The sequence below is a fragment of the Anolis sagrei genome, chromosome 5 (genome assembly GCF_037176765.1).
Source record: "Anolis sagrei isolate rAnoSag1 chromosome 5, rAnoSag1.mat, whole genome shotgun sequence".
NCBI lineage: Eukaryota > Metazoa > Chordata > Lepidosauria > Squamata > Dactyloidae > Anolis > Anolis sagrei.
The window spans coordinates 51,806,428-51,822,537 of record NC_090025.1 but is presented as its reverse complement, the minus strand read 5'-3'; the positions used below and the strand labels follow the sequence as shown (position 1 = coordinate 51,822,537).

General features: G+C 40.2%; 1 protein-coding gene across 1 annotated transcript in view; it reads left to right on the top strand.

Moving 5' to 3' along the window:
* The window catches only part of DCHS2 (dachsous cadherin-related 2), a 145,383-nt gene that overhangs the window by 111,275 nt on the left and 17,998 nt on the right, over positions 1-16,110 (top strand). Inside the window, exons 11-14 of the mRNA XM_060778812.2 lie at positions 3,843-3,977; positions 4,300-4,509; positions 6,450-7,307; positions 15,164-15,274. Of these exons, the coding sequence (XP_060634795.2) occupies positions 3,843-3,977; positions 4,300-4,509; positions 6,450-7,307; positions 15,164-15,274 (1,314 nt within the window). The remainder of the gene's footprint in view (positions 1-3,842; positions 3,978-4,299; positions 4,510-6,449; positions 7,308-15,163; positions 15,275-16,110) is intronic.

Sequence of the window (16,110 nt, the reverse complement as noted above, 5' to 3'; positions counted from 1 at the left end):
ACTATATAAATAACAAATAATGTATAAAAACAGATTCACAAGGAACAATAAAAAAAGAAAGATCAAATTTTAAATGGTAGAAACACTAAGTTATGGCAAGGAAGTACATTTGAAGCAACAAAATGTGTGTTGGCTAGTGTAACAGCAAGGCAAAACAGCATCATTTTCTTCATTCTGTAATTCCAGCCTCCCTTCCTGTCTTGCTTGTCCTCTCCCTCTCTCTCTTCTTGAAGTGAAACATACAGTACCAGGAATAAAAAGCATACAAAGTGAACTAACCCAAAATTCCTCAGTGGACAGCAATCTCCCAAAATGGAGAAGAGCACATGGCAAGCAGGCAAAGGCACACAGGCTGAGGCATTGAGTCATGAGGTACAATAACTTTTCCATTCTGCTGGAAGCCCTGTATTCTCACATTAGGCTGTGGCTTTGCTGCACCAAGATGGACTGCAATTTCTGGAGTCAGATCTCCAGATTGGACTCCTCCCAGAATGGTCAGGGGAAGCAATAACATGGAGCTGGAGTTCCTGCCTTGCAGGAAGAAAACGAATAGCTACTTCGGCTAGGAATCTGGTCCAAGTTTTGTTTCTTTCTGCCCTCCTGTTAGAACTGGTTTAGGGGGCAAAGATGCCCTTTTTGTACTGTTGGTGGGTCAGAGCAGTGTTTGGATATCAAAAGTCACTCTAGGCCACGTGAGGATTTTTAAGTTAAAACATACTTATATTGGGACATTCATATGTGGAGTTTCTACTGCATATCAGATCTAGAGTGAAAGTGCCTAGTTCTTTTCTTATAGACAAGGAACTGTTATACCTTCATATCAACACCAGCCAAAAGATGAATACCCAAGATTGGGATAAAGTAGACAACTTCACCTACAGAAAAATGGAGAAAGACATGGGTCACCACACTAAAAGACAGAAACAAAAATTCTACAAATGCCAAAAGCAACAGCTGAAACCAGAACTGGATTCATTGTGGTCCATCATCAATCTGACTGATCAGCAACTCTCAGGTGATGAAGTATCCATCCTACCAAAGGAACTGTTACCACCACAAGGATCCCAGTAAAAAACATTATTGTCAATCAGAGATCAACAAATGTTACTTTTAGCAAAGGATAAGAGGGAGCCTCTAACTACAGCAGGAGTCTGCAGTTGTGGACATGTCTACATAGGGATCACAATGGACAATTTCAACAGAAAGGAGGCAACCATGAAAATGAACAAAACCTGGTTACCAGTATTAAAAAACACCAGAAGCAAGACAATAAATAAAGAACTCAGAAACGGGTATTCCAGAATACCAGACAACAAATAATCAAGTGCCAGTTAACACCTCCCAAACAAATTATGCCTCCCGACAACAACAGCCAACAAATACCCTCCCTGATTGACTTTGCAACTGCAAGGCTACTCAATGCTAACCAAGTTTGCTAATTGCAGCATTCATAGAATCATAGAGTTGGAGGAGAGTTCATGTACCATCCAGTCCAGCCCCCTGCCAAAAATCAGGGAAATCACATTCAAAGTACCCCGGACAGATGGCCATCCAGCCTCTGTTTAAAAGCCTCTAAATAAGGAGTTCCCACCATACTTGGGGGCAAGGCTCCACTGGTGAACAGCTCTCACAGTTAGGAAGTTCTTCCTAATGTTCAGCTAGAATCTCCTTTCCTGTAATTTGAAGCCATTGTTCCATATCCTAGTACCCAGGGCAACAGAAAACAAGCCTGCTCCCTCCTATGACTTCCCTCATATATTTATACATGGGTATCATGTCTCCTCTCAGCCTTCTTTTCTTCAGACCAAACATGCCCAGCTCTTTAAGCCGCTCCTCATACAGCTTGTCCTCCAGACCCTTGCTTCAAACTGACAGTTTCTCCCACCCTGGACATTCCACAGAAAAATATACACTCCACTTGCCTCATTTCCAACATACCTCTGAACAAGCTTCTGAGGATGCTTGCCACAGATGTAGGCGAAACATCAGGAGAGAATGCTAATGGAACATGGTCATACTTCCTGAAAAACTCACAACAACTCAGACCCATATTATTTAGAGAGAAATGTCCCTCCATAGAGGGATAAGATCAGGAAAGTAGTCATGTCTTTCTCCTCAAGATTAGATATGGATAGTTGAGTCACACTGGATTTGTGGTAATGATGTTCTCACTGTTTGGGGATACCTGTACTGAGCTACTGATGTACATTGAAAACTGATGGTAATAATGTAAATCATGTATTAATTTCATCTGGCCAGAGTGGGGCACTGTAATCCCAGCGTTTTTCCCACCTCTGAAAAGCTGAGAAGGATTGTGAACTAGATAGTATGTGAACTTTTCAAATATAAAAAGTAACAGAGTGAAGTGTTACTGTGTGTTTTATTGGGCTTTCAAAATGCTAAATGTAGAAACTGAAAAGACTGTCAGCTGAGATGAAACATTTACTAAGCAGAACAACAAATGTACAAACAAGTCGAAGCAGAGGTTCTCTTTGCTAGTTCCCCGATAACTTTCATGGAATTTACATCTGCATCAAAATGCAAAATGACTAGCTGGTGCATGAAGTTTCATTTGCAACAAAACAAATCAAAACACCAATTGGAAGTTCTAATTTGGAGCCAATCTTGGCAAAATCGAAGGCTTTGACTGGGATCTTCTGTCAAACAGCAACCTTCATGGCCAGCATTACTCTTTTCCCAGAAGACTCATTTTTGAATTGTTCACAATAGCAAGCACATGCAAATATTGTACTGGAATTAGTTGTCCAATGGGATTATTTTGGCAGATTCAAATGAACATGCGTTTGGAACACCCTCAAATGTCCAAAATGGGTAGGAATACAGCAGGAAACAGAATTCTTCAAGTAGGTAAATTTCCCTGCTTGATCAATGGTGAAGAGAACAGTGCTCTGCTGCTTTGTGTGTGTGTGACAGAATTGGCCATCTGCAAGGATGTTGCCCAGGGGATGCCCAGATGTTTTGATGTTTTACCATCCTTGTGGGAGGCTTCTCTTGTGTTCCCACATGGGGAGGTGAAGCTGACAGAGGAAGCTCATCCATGCTCTTCCCGGATTCCAACCTCCGACCTAGCAGTCTTCAGTCGTGCTGGCACAAGGGTTTAGCCCATTGCACCACCAGAGGCTCCTAGTGCTCTGCTGCTATAATAGAGTAACTGTTTCTGATTTGTTTATTCATGAATTGTCTTATAATTAATTCATTTGATAAATATCTAAAAGAAAATAAATAATTTCCAAAAGCAATCAAAATTCATTCTTGGTCACCCTTGTACTGAAAATTAGATATCCATCTAGAAAACAATAATATAAAATTACTTATATTCTGCTCTATCTCTCAGAGAGGACTCAGAACGGATTACAGACTACACACATATGGCAAACATTCAATGCCATTATACAGTTAACAACAAAGACATACAGTACATAAAGAGGTAAAGGCTTCCCCTTTTTCATCTCCAGCATTTGGAGGCTGTGCTCAACTCCGGCCATGGGGAGATGCTCTTGTTCCATTTTCCATGCCAAGGAGCCTGTTGTCTGACATATTGTTGTTATGTCTGCATGGGTGCCTTTTACCTCCCCATCAAAGGGTTACCTATTGATCTAATCACATTTTTGTTTTTGAACTGCTAGGTTGACAGAAGCTAAGGTTAACAGTGGGAGCACACCCCAACCCATGGCTTTGAACTGCCAACCTTCCAGTCTGCAAGTTTTTCTGCAGCTGGTGGTTTAACCTGCTGTGCTACTGAGACCCCATTACAAGCACCAAGGCTATTAATGTTGTTATTAATATGCTTACAATTTATTGAGTTTTCTTTTGTATTTAAGGAATCAACTCCCTGCTTCAATATGAAATTTTGCCTGGACCTGGATATGAGAATTTTCAAATAAATTCAAAGACTGGGGAGATTACAGCAGCCATTGCTTTTGACAGGGAGACTCAAGAGTTATTTACTATTAAAGGTAAAACTGTTGAGGCGTTTCATAAAGCATTTGATACTACATAGGTATCTGTTGACTTGAGATTAATATTGCATATATCAAGTGAGAGCATGTTGCTTTTGAAGTAAATGTTTAATGATATCTGCATGGAATAAATGGTCAGTCACATATATTTGGCATCAACAAAATTAATAAAAGTAAGCACATATTGTTTGGAAACATAAATGTTGCCTTTTGTCTTAGAATGAATAGAATGTAGAGTTTAATTTTCTCATATTATTGATTGGTAGTATCACTATCCTTGCTGTAATAAATTAGCTCTCATATGTGCCTTCCTGTTCAGTGCTGGTCCAAGACAGTGGAACTCCCATTTTATCCAGTATCACATCTGTCGTCTTTAGAGTACTGGATGAAAATGACCATACACCCAAGTTTATCCTTGCAAACTATGACATCCAAATTATGGAAAACCAAAAGCCTTCAACTGTTGTCACAATGCTGGCTGTGGATAAAGATGCTTCTAATAATGGAACTGTGCAATACCGAATTATTGGTAAGATGAAAAGTTTTGTGTCAGTTAAAATGAAACTTAGAATTTTCTGTGTTGTCAGAGGCTTTCATGGCCAGAATCACTGGGTTGCTGTGAGTGTTCCAGGCTGTATGGCCATGTTCCAGAAGCATTATCTCCTGACATTTCATCAACATCTGAGGCAGGCATCCTCAGAGGTTGTGAAGTCTGTTGGAAACTAGGCAAATTGAATTTTTTTTAATCTCTGGAATGTCAGGGTGAGAGAAAGAACTCTTTGTTGGAGGCAAGTGTGAATGTTACAATTGGCCACCTTGATTAGCATTGAATGGCCTTTCAGCTTCAAAGCCTGGCTCCTTCCTGCCTGGGGGAATCCTTTGTTGGGAGGCCATAGCAGAGCACTTGATGAACCAACCTGGGCACAGCATATTATTTGATACCACAGAAATGCTGGACCACTCTAACAACCACCATGTCAGACTACACAGAGAAGGTATTGAAATCCACAAGCATGTGGACAAATTCAACAGAAAGGAGGAAACCATGAAAATGAACAAAATCCGACTATTAGTATTTTTTTTAAAAAAAAACCCTCTAAAATCTGTTTCTTTCTAGGCAGGAAACAACCAGGGCCAGCTAATACCTTTTGTTTAATAGGATTTCATATTCAGAATTATAGATTTCCTGTTACCTACCACTCCTCAAGGACTGAATGCAATTTTCCTGCTTCTTGGCAGGGGGTTGGACTGGATGGCCCATGAGGTCTCTTCCAACTCTATGATTCTATGACTGCAACCAAAAGTGCAGCTAATTTCAAATCTTCAGTTGCAGACTAATTGAGCTCTTAGTATCTCAGCTTACTTTAATCTTAGTTATTATAATTTTTTTGAATTGTGAACATGCTGATAGCTCACTGATAGCACGTATGACTTTGCTTTGAGAAGGTTCCAGTTCCTAATTTCTTCATTTATTAGGCCATATAATAGTTGATATGAAGACCTCTGTGAGACTCCCAAGAACCAATATTCAGCCAGATCACCTAGCATTTTGAACCAGTGGAGTAGTCTTTGTTCACAGACAAATTGCTCCAGGATTTTCTGTGTTTATGTCCTTCTTATATTTAATGTTGTAAATATTAAACTTGAAAATGAACGTATATAGGAGAGGGGCAAAAAAAAGACTCATTTGCTGTTGGCCATTACAATTTTGGAGACAGTAGATTCTTCTGCATCAGTGATGTTGTTTATTTGACCATGATTTTATGTGTTTTGTTATGTTTTTCTTGGCATTGAATGTTTGCCAATTTTTGTTGTAAACTGCCCTGAATCCCTTTTGGGAGATAGGATAGGATAGAAATAAAGTTGTTGTTGTTGTTGTTGTTGTTGTTGTTGTTGTTGTTGTTCTACATGACTGAGTCAAGGTGAGTAGAAGGAAAACATCCACCTGAGAACTAAAATTCAACTCCACTAAGAGTACATTAGGCACCTGTGTAATTGAGTTGTGTTAGGTTGTTCTGTAACATTTGTAACTTCTGCCTGCCTGCCTGCCTGCCTGCTTGCGTGCATGTGTGTGTGTGTGTGTGTGTGTGTGAGAGAGAGAGAGAGAGAGAGAGAAAGAGAGAAGTTTTTCTCTCCCAGGCAAGAAAAAGCCAGAAGAGGGGCATCTCCCCCTATGAACCATCACAGAGGTTAAGGTCATACACAAGCTGTGTCTGCTTCCTTAACCTCATTGCTGAAACCCAGGCTACCTTGAAGAGAAAAAAAGGCCAGATCTAGCCATATTTTTCAGCTGCAGACTGAATACAGCTACCCAGCTGTTTTCAGGAGGCACACGAAAACAGATATAGGGATCTATCAGAATCCAGCCAGGAGAAATGGATCAAGGTTCAGCTGAAATGCACAATGAGAGTGCTCAGACTGGGAATTTGTATGTGCGTTTTTTAAAATGTTTTTTTTTCTCTTTTGAAGGTGGAAATATTAGAGGCTACTTTGCAGTGCATGAGACATCAGGAGATATCTTTACCACTTCCAGTTTAGACAGAGAGAATGACAGCAATTTCACCTTGATTATTGAATGCATTGACCTGGGCATTCCCCCAAGGAGCTCTGTCACCCAACTTCAGATCACAGTCCTGGATGAAAATGACAACAGCCCCTTGTTTTTGAAGGACCATTATCATATAAGTGTCAGCGAAGATATTGGGGAAGGGTCAACCATTCTTGAATTGCTGGCAATGGATGCAGATGAGGGTCCAAATGGAGAAGTCACTTACTCTCTTCTTGATGGCACCTTTGGTTCATTTGCTATTGACAGAGTTACTGGAGCCATCATTACTACTAAACCACTGGACCGAGAAAGAAAAGCTCAATACATACTTAAGGCTGTCGCAACAGACTCTAGTATCCTGGGACCAAGGAGCACAAGTGTTAATGTTGTTGTGCATATTGATGATGTCAATGACAACAGCCCTTTTTTCCTACAAAATCCTATCAAATTATACATTTCCACTCAAACACCCATAAATCATACGATAGTAACTGTGAGAGCCAGCGATATAGACCTTGGATTAAACGGGGCTATAATTTTTATGTTTGCGACACCGGAAGCTATGTTTGAGCTGGATCCAAAAACAGGAGATATCTCTCTGCAAAAACGTGTACCTCGTGAAGGTTTTATTACCCACTTCTTAATCACAGCTTCAGATCAAGGTGTCCCAGCAAGAACAGCTACCACACTTTTGTCTGTTCATTCTGAAGGACAAAGAGAGATGATTGCATTCAGTCATGCCCAGTACGAAGTAACGGTACCCGAGAATAGCAAAAAAGGTGAGTTGTTGAACATAATTTGTATTTCTACACCGCAGACAGAACTGTATCATCTGGAATATTGCAAGTAGTTAAAGGTCACAAAGACTTTATTAAGGAAGACAGGGTAAATTGGAGGTTAGGGTCTGATGCTTAATTTCTTTTGCAAGGCCATTCTCCTCTACAGATCTGTTCTATTGGATTTCCTGAAAAGAAGAAAGCAGGGATAGAATTGGAAATTTACTTCCCCCATTCCCCCTCTCATCCTTTTGGCTTTTTGTGATCCAAGTTGGCCGAGGACCATGGGGACTTTATTTTACAGGCCATGTCCATTTCTGTTATCCCATCTGAGGATAGCCAAGTGATTTTGGGCCATTTCTTTATTTTTCCACCCTTTGTCTGCAATGTTTTGGTTATTTTAAAAAAATGTCTTTTGTCTGACGAGAAAATATTGGTTTCAAAATCTTTCCGAAGTATTTTGGGGTGTTTTTGTTGGCCCAATAAAGATATTACCACCACATAGATTTTTAAAACTGAAGAAATGTGCTTTCGTACTGTCCCAGAGTCCTCAAAACAAAATCCCAAAAGAATCATGTTTCTGTTAGTTTCTTAAGTATATTCCTGGGCATCTGCTCCAGATCAATTGCAAATATGTTACACATAATTTGTCATGTTTGACTTACATAGATATATCTTAAATTCCAACTCTGTAGAAACAACATAGGTAATAGATTTGCAAGGCTTCCTGTTCACTATAGAGAAAAGAAGTTACAGAAGCAGGCAAAGCAATCTGAATTCACAGATATACAGGTTAGTGGTGCTTTAGATGGGATAGAGAGGCTCTCTCTATGTGTATGATTCCAACTTCTAGATACCTGCTGAAAACTCTGCAGGTGTTATCTGCTGGTAGCTATATATGATCATTGTCCACCTCAGGTTTGCTCTTAAGGGCTGCAGTCCTAAGGAGGCCTTCATGGGATGAAGTTCCATTGAAATAAGTGGAATTTGATTTTTAGATAAACATGGTTAGCATTTCATTAGGCTACAAAATTCTCAGCAAACAAACAGGCAGCAGGTTTGCTTGTCTTGTATTATTTAACTTTTTTCATGTCAGGAGTGACTTGAGAAACTGCAGGTCACTTCTGGTGTGAGAGAATTGGATATTTGCAAGGACACTGCCCAGGGAGTATCCTGATGTTTTTTGATGCTTTTACCATTCTTGTGAGGCTTCTCTCATGTCCCCACATGGAGCTGGAGCTGATAGAGGGAGCACATCCATGTTCTTCCTGGTTTGGATTCGAACCAGCAACCTTTAGGTCAGCAACCCCAAGCTTCAAGTCATCAGTCCTGCCAGCACAATGGCTTTAACCCACTGAGCTGCCGGGGACTCCATTATTGAAATACTCCCACTGATATAAAATACAATTCTATGGTCCCATTTAATTGCATAATTTTTTGGAATTCAGAAAATCATTTGCTGATTTAATGTCTTCCCACTTACAGCACACCTGTGTAGAAACATACTACCTACACACCTGTGTAGGTAGTATGTTTCTTCATCTAGATCAGTGGTTCCCAACCTTTTTTTGACCCGAGACTAATTGACTAGGGACCACTTTGACCAGGAACTACTCTCCAACATTAGTACCAAAAGGGTCGCAAATCAACTTTTGGTCAACTTTAGATTCAGTTTGGTTATTTGGGGTGCTGATTCAGAAAATTGCATTGTATAGACCACATCAGCTCTAGTTTCTGATACAGAACATATACCATCCAGTAGTCACCACCTGCTCACCCACAAAAAAAATATTTAATATGCCTCGGCACTATCATGAGACCAATCACTCTCGTTGCAACAGTGTAGTAACGGTGAGGCCACAGACCATATTTTAGTTTTTGTGGACCTCTGGTGGTCCACAGACCACAGGTTAGGAACCATTGATCTAAATGATTAATACCAGCTAGAGAAAGCGTTTATTATTTTCTCTGGAGTATATAAATATTACTCACTTTTTAAAAGGGCAATCATTTTTATTTGTGTACAATTAAACAACTTGGCCTGTCTCTTACTTATCTGAATATAAGAATATAAAATGCTTTTAACCTTTCTTCTTTCTTCCTCTTGTCTGTTTTCTCTATTTCACAGGTTTATGGTTTTTAATCACATTCTGTTGTGTTTTCCCAAGATTAATAATGCCAGCTTTCGTGCACAAATAGTTCACCTCTCTTCATTGTTTACGGTGTTATGTACATGATTTTTAATAGATAAACACCCAATGATTAGACTTACAGCATGTAAATTAATCTGATACTGAAACAGTCTGCTACAAATAAGGCCTTGTAAAGGTTGTGGCTTGACATTATAAAAATGGAGTTGTGGTATAAAATTGAAACAGTTCGTTTCTAACTAGTAATAAATATAAGTAAGTGAACCAAGAACTCTTGGGATAAACCATAATGCTTGTTACATTAAAACATTTTACTATGTTTCAACATAGCAAGAGACTTAGTAGAGCAACTATTTGCTATATAGGATCTACAATACCTTTCCTCAATATGTTGCTTTCCATCCACCATCACAGGAAGCATTAGGCTTGTGCATTTCAGCTGAACCTTGATCCATTTCTCCTGGCTGGATTCTGATAGAGCCCTATATCTGTTTTCGCGTGCCTCCCGAAAACAGATGAGTAGCCGAGTAGCTCTTTTCAGTCTGCAGCTGAAAAATATGGCTAGATCCGGCCTATTGGCAGCAGTGGGGAACTTGCAAGGCTCCCCTTTTCGTTTCTGGGACCCTTTCCTTTTTTCCCTTCAAGGTAGCCTGGGTTTCAGCAATGGGGTTAAGGAAGCAGACACAACTTGTGTATGACACGTCATGGCATTTTTCTATTCCGATTGGCACAACAGGCAGGGCTCATTCGAGCAGCATGCATCAGCCTCTTCGGCATCACACAGTGTGATGCCGAATAGGGGAGGAGGAGCCATGATCGGCTGTCACGTGGTCATTACGGCCAGCCAACCAAGCCAAAGAAGCCGGATTGGCCGAAGGGAACTGACCACTCCAAATTTGTGCACAAGCCTAATAACCATGGGTATTCGTTATGCTGGGTGTGGATGACAGAGCATGTAGTACTACATATTTGCTGAGGCTTTCTTAATAAAATATGATATATAGGCTTCCCTCTTTTGAATCTGAGGCAAATGCACCTAACCAGGGCATGGATATATATATATATATATATATATATATATATATATATACACACACACACACACACACACACACACACACACACACACACATACACACGCATACACACACACACACACACACAACATGATTGTGACCATGCACACTTTTGTAGGGATTATTTCCAGTGATTAATCAATATTCAAGAAAATAAGCATCCATAGTTACTTTGCTGGTTTGTATTCCTGTCAATTTTGTGGGTATGTACCACTTCAAATAATCCATGCGTTCTGTTAGTAACATACACAACTAGACATCAGAATTTTTGCAATAACCTCAATTATAGGTATTATTGCTTATGTTGCTATCTTAAAGCAAATAGGAAAACAGTTTACTACTAACTACAAACTAAAGTATATATTGCCCTCCAAATGTAAGTCTGTTTGTATTTACGGAATATTTGTTGTAACATAACAAAATCTCATTTGGAAAAGGTCAATGTACAGTAACCTGAATCCATCACAACTGATTAAAATCAATTACCATGTTGAAAAATTGGTTTCACAACTGGCTAAAATTTTCAAAGCTTTAATCTTGATAAATTTTGATGAAATCTTAACAAAAATCTGTCTTGGTGAATGTTTTTTAAACTTGGTCACAGTTAAGCGTGGTGTGTTTGGTTAGCATAATGCATCATGTTTTGTTTAATGCTCTGACTTGTACAGTAAACAAAATGGTTGTTTATTTCATGCTTTTGGAATGATAGATCAGTTCTCATAATGAATTTAGGGATCTCTGTGGATGGAATACTTCTTTTGATGTTAGTAACAAACTGTGCCTATCTCTTTGAAACATCTCGAGGCTAATTCTTACCGCACCGGAAAAGTATAACTAGTGGAATTTTTGACCTTTTCTCTTTGAACAGTTTGAACACCCTTTTCACTCTAAATCAGAGCTTTGGCACTTGTGGGCCAAGAAAGTGATCTTCTAAAACACTGACTCAATTACCACATCACAGACTGATTTAAAAACATTCTAAGCAATTTGCCATGTGTTCCACAGATTAGGAGGCTCATCTGCTCTAGTCAGTTTATCCCACATACACTGCCCTGAGCCTAAAATGGCAGTGGGCCAGAGTCCAGCTGGAACAACTCTGCATTGGCCTGGACTGCCACCTGTCTGTTTCACCATCACCAGTATCAAACTGTGAGCTCCTGGCCTTCGCAAGCACCCCATACTGGCACCAGCAGAACTGCATTCCTACTTCTTCCTGGCTGTGCAGGTGTCAATGTCTGGAGAAGCTGCGGTAATGGCAACACGAGCCCAATCCATCCCATTTTCCTTGCTGTGCTGTCGCATGCTGGGCCTGAAATAATGTCTGTTTACAGGACATGCTCTCTGTATGCCCAATGGGACACTGGGGTGCCTCAGCTGAAGGGCCCTTTAGATTTCCCAACACAAAGTACTATTGAGGCTCAAGATAAGTTCAACAAAGTTCTTTAATTGGGCTTAAATCTTCAAACAAATGAATTAAACACTTTATAACCTTGGAAAACAGGTAGCTTCCTCAATCTGCCAACAAGGGGCAGGCAACTGGTGGTAAACTGTTCCTTTCTTCCCTAGGGAAATCCTTTGACCACTCCCTGGGCAATCTCCCTTTACCTTGCTGGCGTGAGGCCCCTACTCCAGGCTCCAAGCTGCTTTATGGATAGCCTGAGTGGTCCCTTACCAGGCAAGGATCCTGTAGATCTGCCAAGCTGAAAGGTGTCCTTTAGTTTCTCCACAAAGGCTCTAGGGACTATTTCTTTACTCCCCAGCAGAGCTGTGGATCTATTTCTTTAACCCTCAGCAAAAGCTGTGGAATCTTTCCTTTTTCCCCCAGCAGAGCTGTGAGAAGTGAAGCCTTTGTGCAGGTGGGAAAGAGAATCCTACACGTCCTGCTGTTAGGCTTCAAACAGTGAGACTGAACAAAGGTTCTCCTTTGCCTCCAAAACCCTGGGAAAAGGGGTGGGTCCAAAGATTCTAATGATGATTGCCAAGTTGTTGGCCCTATGATTGCAACCTGAGGGAAGCTACCTTATTGCAAAATGCATGGCTTAAATAGATTCATGCAAACTAACAGTGCAAGAAAAGGAATTTAAATCTCCTGGCACTACTGTGCCAGCACACTTGCACTGATGGCCCATGTGAACTATGGACCAGTCCAAATTGGACCTGATTCTGCTGTACACACTGCCTAGAAACCACAAAGTCACTCAGTGTTTCAGGCAAACTCCAGAACATCCCATGACTTTTCTTAATGTGTGGTTAAACCAGGTTTACACTGCACTTCTCACCAGAAGTGGCATAATGTTGTGTGGACAGCCTGGATCCAATCATGAGGAGTATACGTTACTGTATTTACACAAATCTAACACTCACCTTTTTTGGCTAAATTACCTTTCCAAAATTACAGTGCACATTAGATTTGCGTAGTAGAGTAATCTTAGTGCTGAGCCAAAGCAATAGGGGAAGCTGCTTCAGGAACATCTAGAGTTTCTATTTGAGGAATATTATCTGTATTTAAATTGTCATAGCTCAATGCTATGCAATCTATAAATAGTTCGATGAGGCATCGACACCCTTTGACAGAGAAAGCTCAAGATCTTATAAAAGTACAGCCCCCACGGCTCCGTAGCATTGAACCAAGGTAGTCAAAGTGGATTCGTTCTACAGCACAGATGCACCCCAAGGTTTCTTTTCCATTGTGCTAAAACACAATTGTTTTTTAAAGAAGGCATTCTAAGCAGGCAGCAACTGTAATGGCCAAATTACAAATAGCACATCTTTGCTGCTGCTCATTAGATTTGTCAGCAAATACCTTTTTTGGTTTCAGGAGTTTGAAAATTGAAGTGCACATTAGATTTGATGGGTCATTAAACTCGAGTAAAATGGGTTTTAGGCCCATATAGACAACATGTGGTGGCGCACTGGGTTAAACTGCTGAGTTGCTGAGCTTGTTGACCGAAAGGTCGCAGATTCGAATCCAGGGAGCGGCTTGTCAGCTCCAGCTTCTGCCAACCTAGCAGTTTGAAAACATGCAAATGTGAGTAGATCAATAGGTACCTCTCCGGCAGGAAGGTAATGGTTCTCCATGCAGTCATACCGGCCACATGACCTTGGAGGTGTCTATGGAAATGGCTCTTTGGCTTAGAAATGGAGAAGAGCACCAACCCCCAGAGTCGGACACAACTGGACTTAATTTCAGGGGAAAACCTTTACATTTACTTAGACAACACCTAAGTTTTGAAAGGAGACCGTCCTTGTCACAGTAGCATTTTTCCGACGTCACTCAACAAAGAGAAGCTTTAAAATTATACCCATTTCAGTTCCTCTCCAGAGGTTCCCTGTGGCTCTGTGTTGCATGTGGATCAGGATCAAAGAGTTAAGAATTGGTGCATTGTGTTGTTGGAGGCTTTCATGGCCTTTATTACTGGGTTGCTGGGAGTTTTCTGGGCTTTATGGGCACGTTCCAGAAGCATTCTCTTCTGACATTTTGCCCACATCTATATCAGGCATCCTCAGAGGTTGTGAGGTCTGTTAGAAACTAAGCAAGTGAGGTTTATGTATCTGTGGAATGTCCAAGGTGGGAGAAAGAATCCTTGTCTGCTTGAGGCAAGTGTGAACCAGCCAGGCTTTGAAGCTGCAAGGCCATTCAGTACTAATCAAGCTGGCCAATTGCAACATTCACACTGCCTCGAGCAGACAAGAATTATTTCTCCCATTCTAGGCATCCACATATATGTAAATCTCACTTGCCTAGTTTCTAAAAGACCTCACAACCTCTCAGGATGTTTGCCATAGATGTGGGTGAAACATTAGGAGATAATGGTTCTGGAAAATGGCCATACAGCCTGAAAAACTCACAGCAACCCAATTGTGGCATTCTTGTACTTCTACAGTTTGTAGTACTGTGACACCATTTCTTCTGCTCGTCTTTTCTTAGCCTTACTCATGCACACAAGTGTTTGCCCACATTGATAACAAAAGGTTCCAAATATGCATTCTTCCTGTCTGCTCCTCTTAGCATTTTCTAGTAAGTTCATACTCATCTACGCTTGTAAATGGTATATGCTGTCTTTCACCAACGATCACTTTTGCATGGAGGTAAAAGAGAGGAAGAAAATATGAACGTATGGAATGAAATAAAAAAATTGATTCAGTGAGGACTGTGACACTTTTAAAATCAATTTTATATTAGAAAGAAGGAAATTACAACAGAATGCCTCTTCAAGCAAACCCGCACAGTAACAAAAAAGAGGGCTAAAGAGATCCACCATTCTTATGTGTCTGAGAACTGCTAATGTGTCTGATGATTTGGAGTCAATGAATCATAAACCCTTTTGTAATCTTTGTTACTCTCCTTTGTCTTGTGCAAATTTTAGACCAGAATATTATTTGCCAAAATATAGATTACTATTGCTAAAGAACTGGTTTGATGAGTAAACTTTGTTAGTCTATCTAGAACTGTATGGACAGTAATCCTGCATATTCATATTAAATCAAGGTACGTATAAACACCGTGAAAAGAGATGGATAGAAAATAGCTAGCTAAGCATTCATCATTCAACCTTTCATGATATATATGAAGGTAAATGACTGCTATATGTCCAACTTCTAGTCACTGCAAAATATATTCTTGTTTTTTCAGGAACGTCTGTTTTCACTGTAACTGCTTATGACCATAGTTTGATGGGAAAGAATTTAAAGTACCGAATCATCAGTGAACATGAAGATATTTTCTCCATCCATCCCATCATGGGTAAAACAGCCTATTTATCTGCATCTGTTCTAAAACCATTTGAGGCTTTGGTAAAATATTTTCCACATTGGAATTGTGATTGCTTTCTATAAACATTATTTCAGTGGTTAGTGTTAGTTTATTTAAGTGCCTGGGGAAGCTGGCTTTTGGCCTTTAAACCCAACAAAGATGTGTTGCTAAAATGGAACCTTGATCAAAATTGTTTCCTTCCACAGCGATACTGATGCCAAAGCTTAAACCCAGTTAGAAAAAAAAAATCAAATTAGCCAATGAGTAGGTTATTCTGAGTTTGCAGGAGTTTTGCTATGATAGATTGCTTAGAGCACTTCCAGACAGGGCTCAAACCTGTGCTAAAGTGGGTTTAAGAAACCCACTTCAGCTTGGGTTTAAGTCCCCACCTCAAAAAAACTGGACTTTCTTGGTGGGATTTCCCGATTCCATCCCAGTAACTACCAGAACGGCATGGTGACAACTGTCATATATTTTATAAATTTTTATTTATTTATTTAGCAGTTTTGTATACCGGTCTTCTCACCTTTGTTCGAGGGACTCAGGCCGGTTTCCAACATCAATATTACAGACAGTCATTAAAACATCATATTCTAAATCACACTAAAACATTAAAATAGCAAAATACAATCATATAATTACAATGGTCAGTCGTCATCAAAAATCATTATTCGTTGTCATCCATCCATATCACAGGATCATGGCTCATTTGTCGAATGCCAATCCCCAAAGCCAAGTTTTCACCTGTTTCCTGAATGTTAAGATAGAAGGGGCAGTTCTGATCTCCAGTGGAAGGGAGTTCCAGAGTCGAGGGGCCACCACCGAGA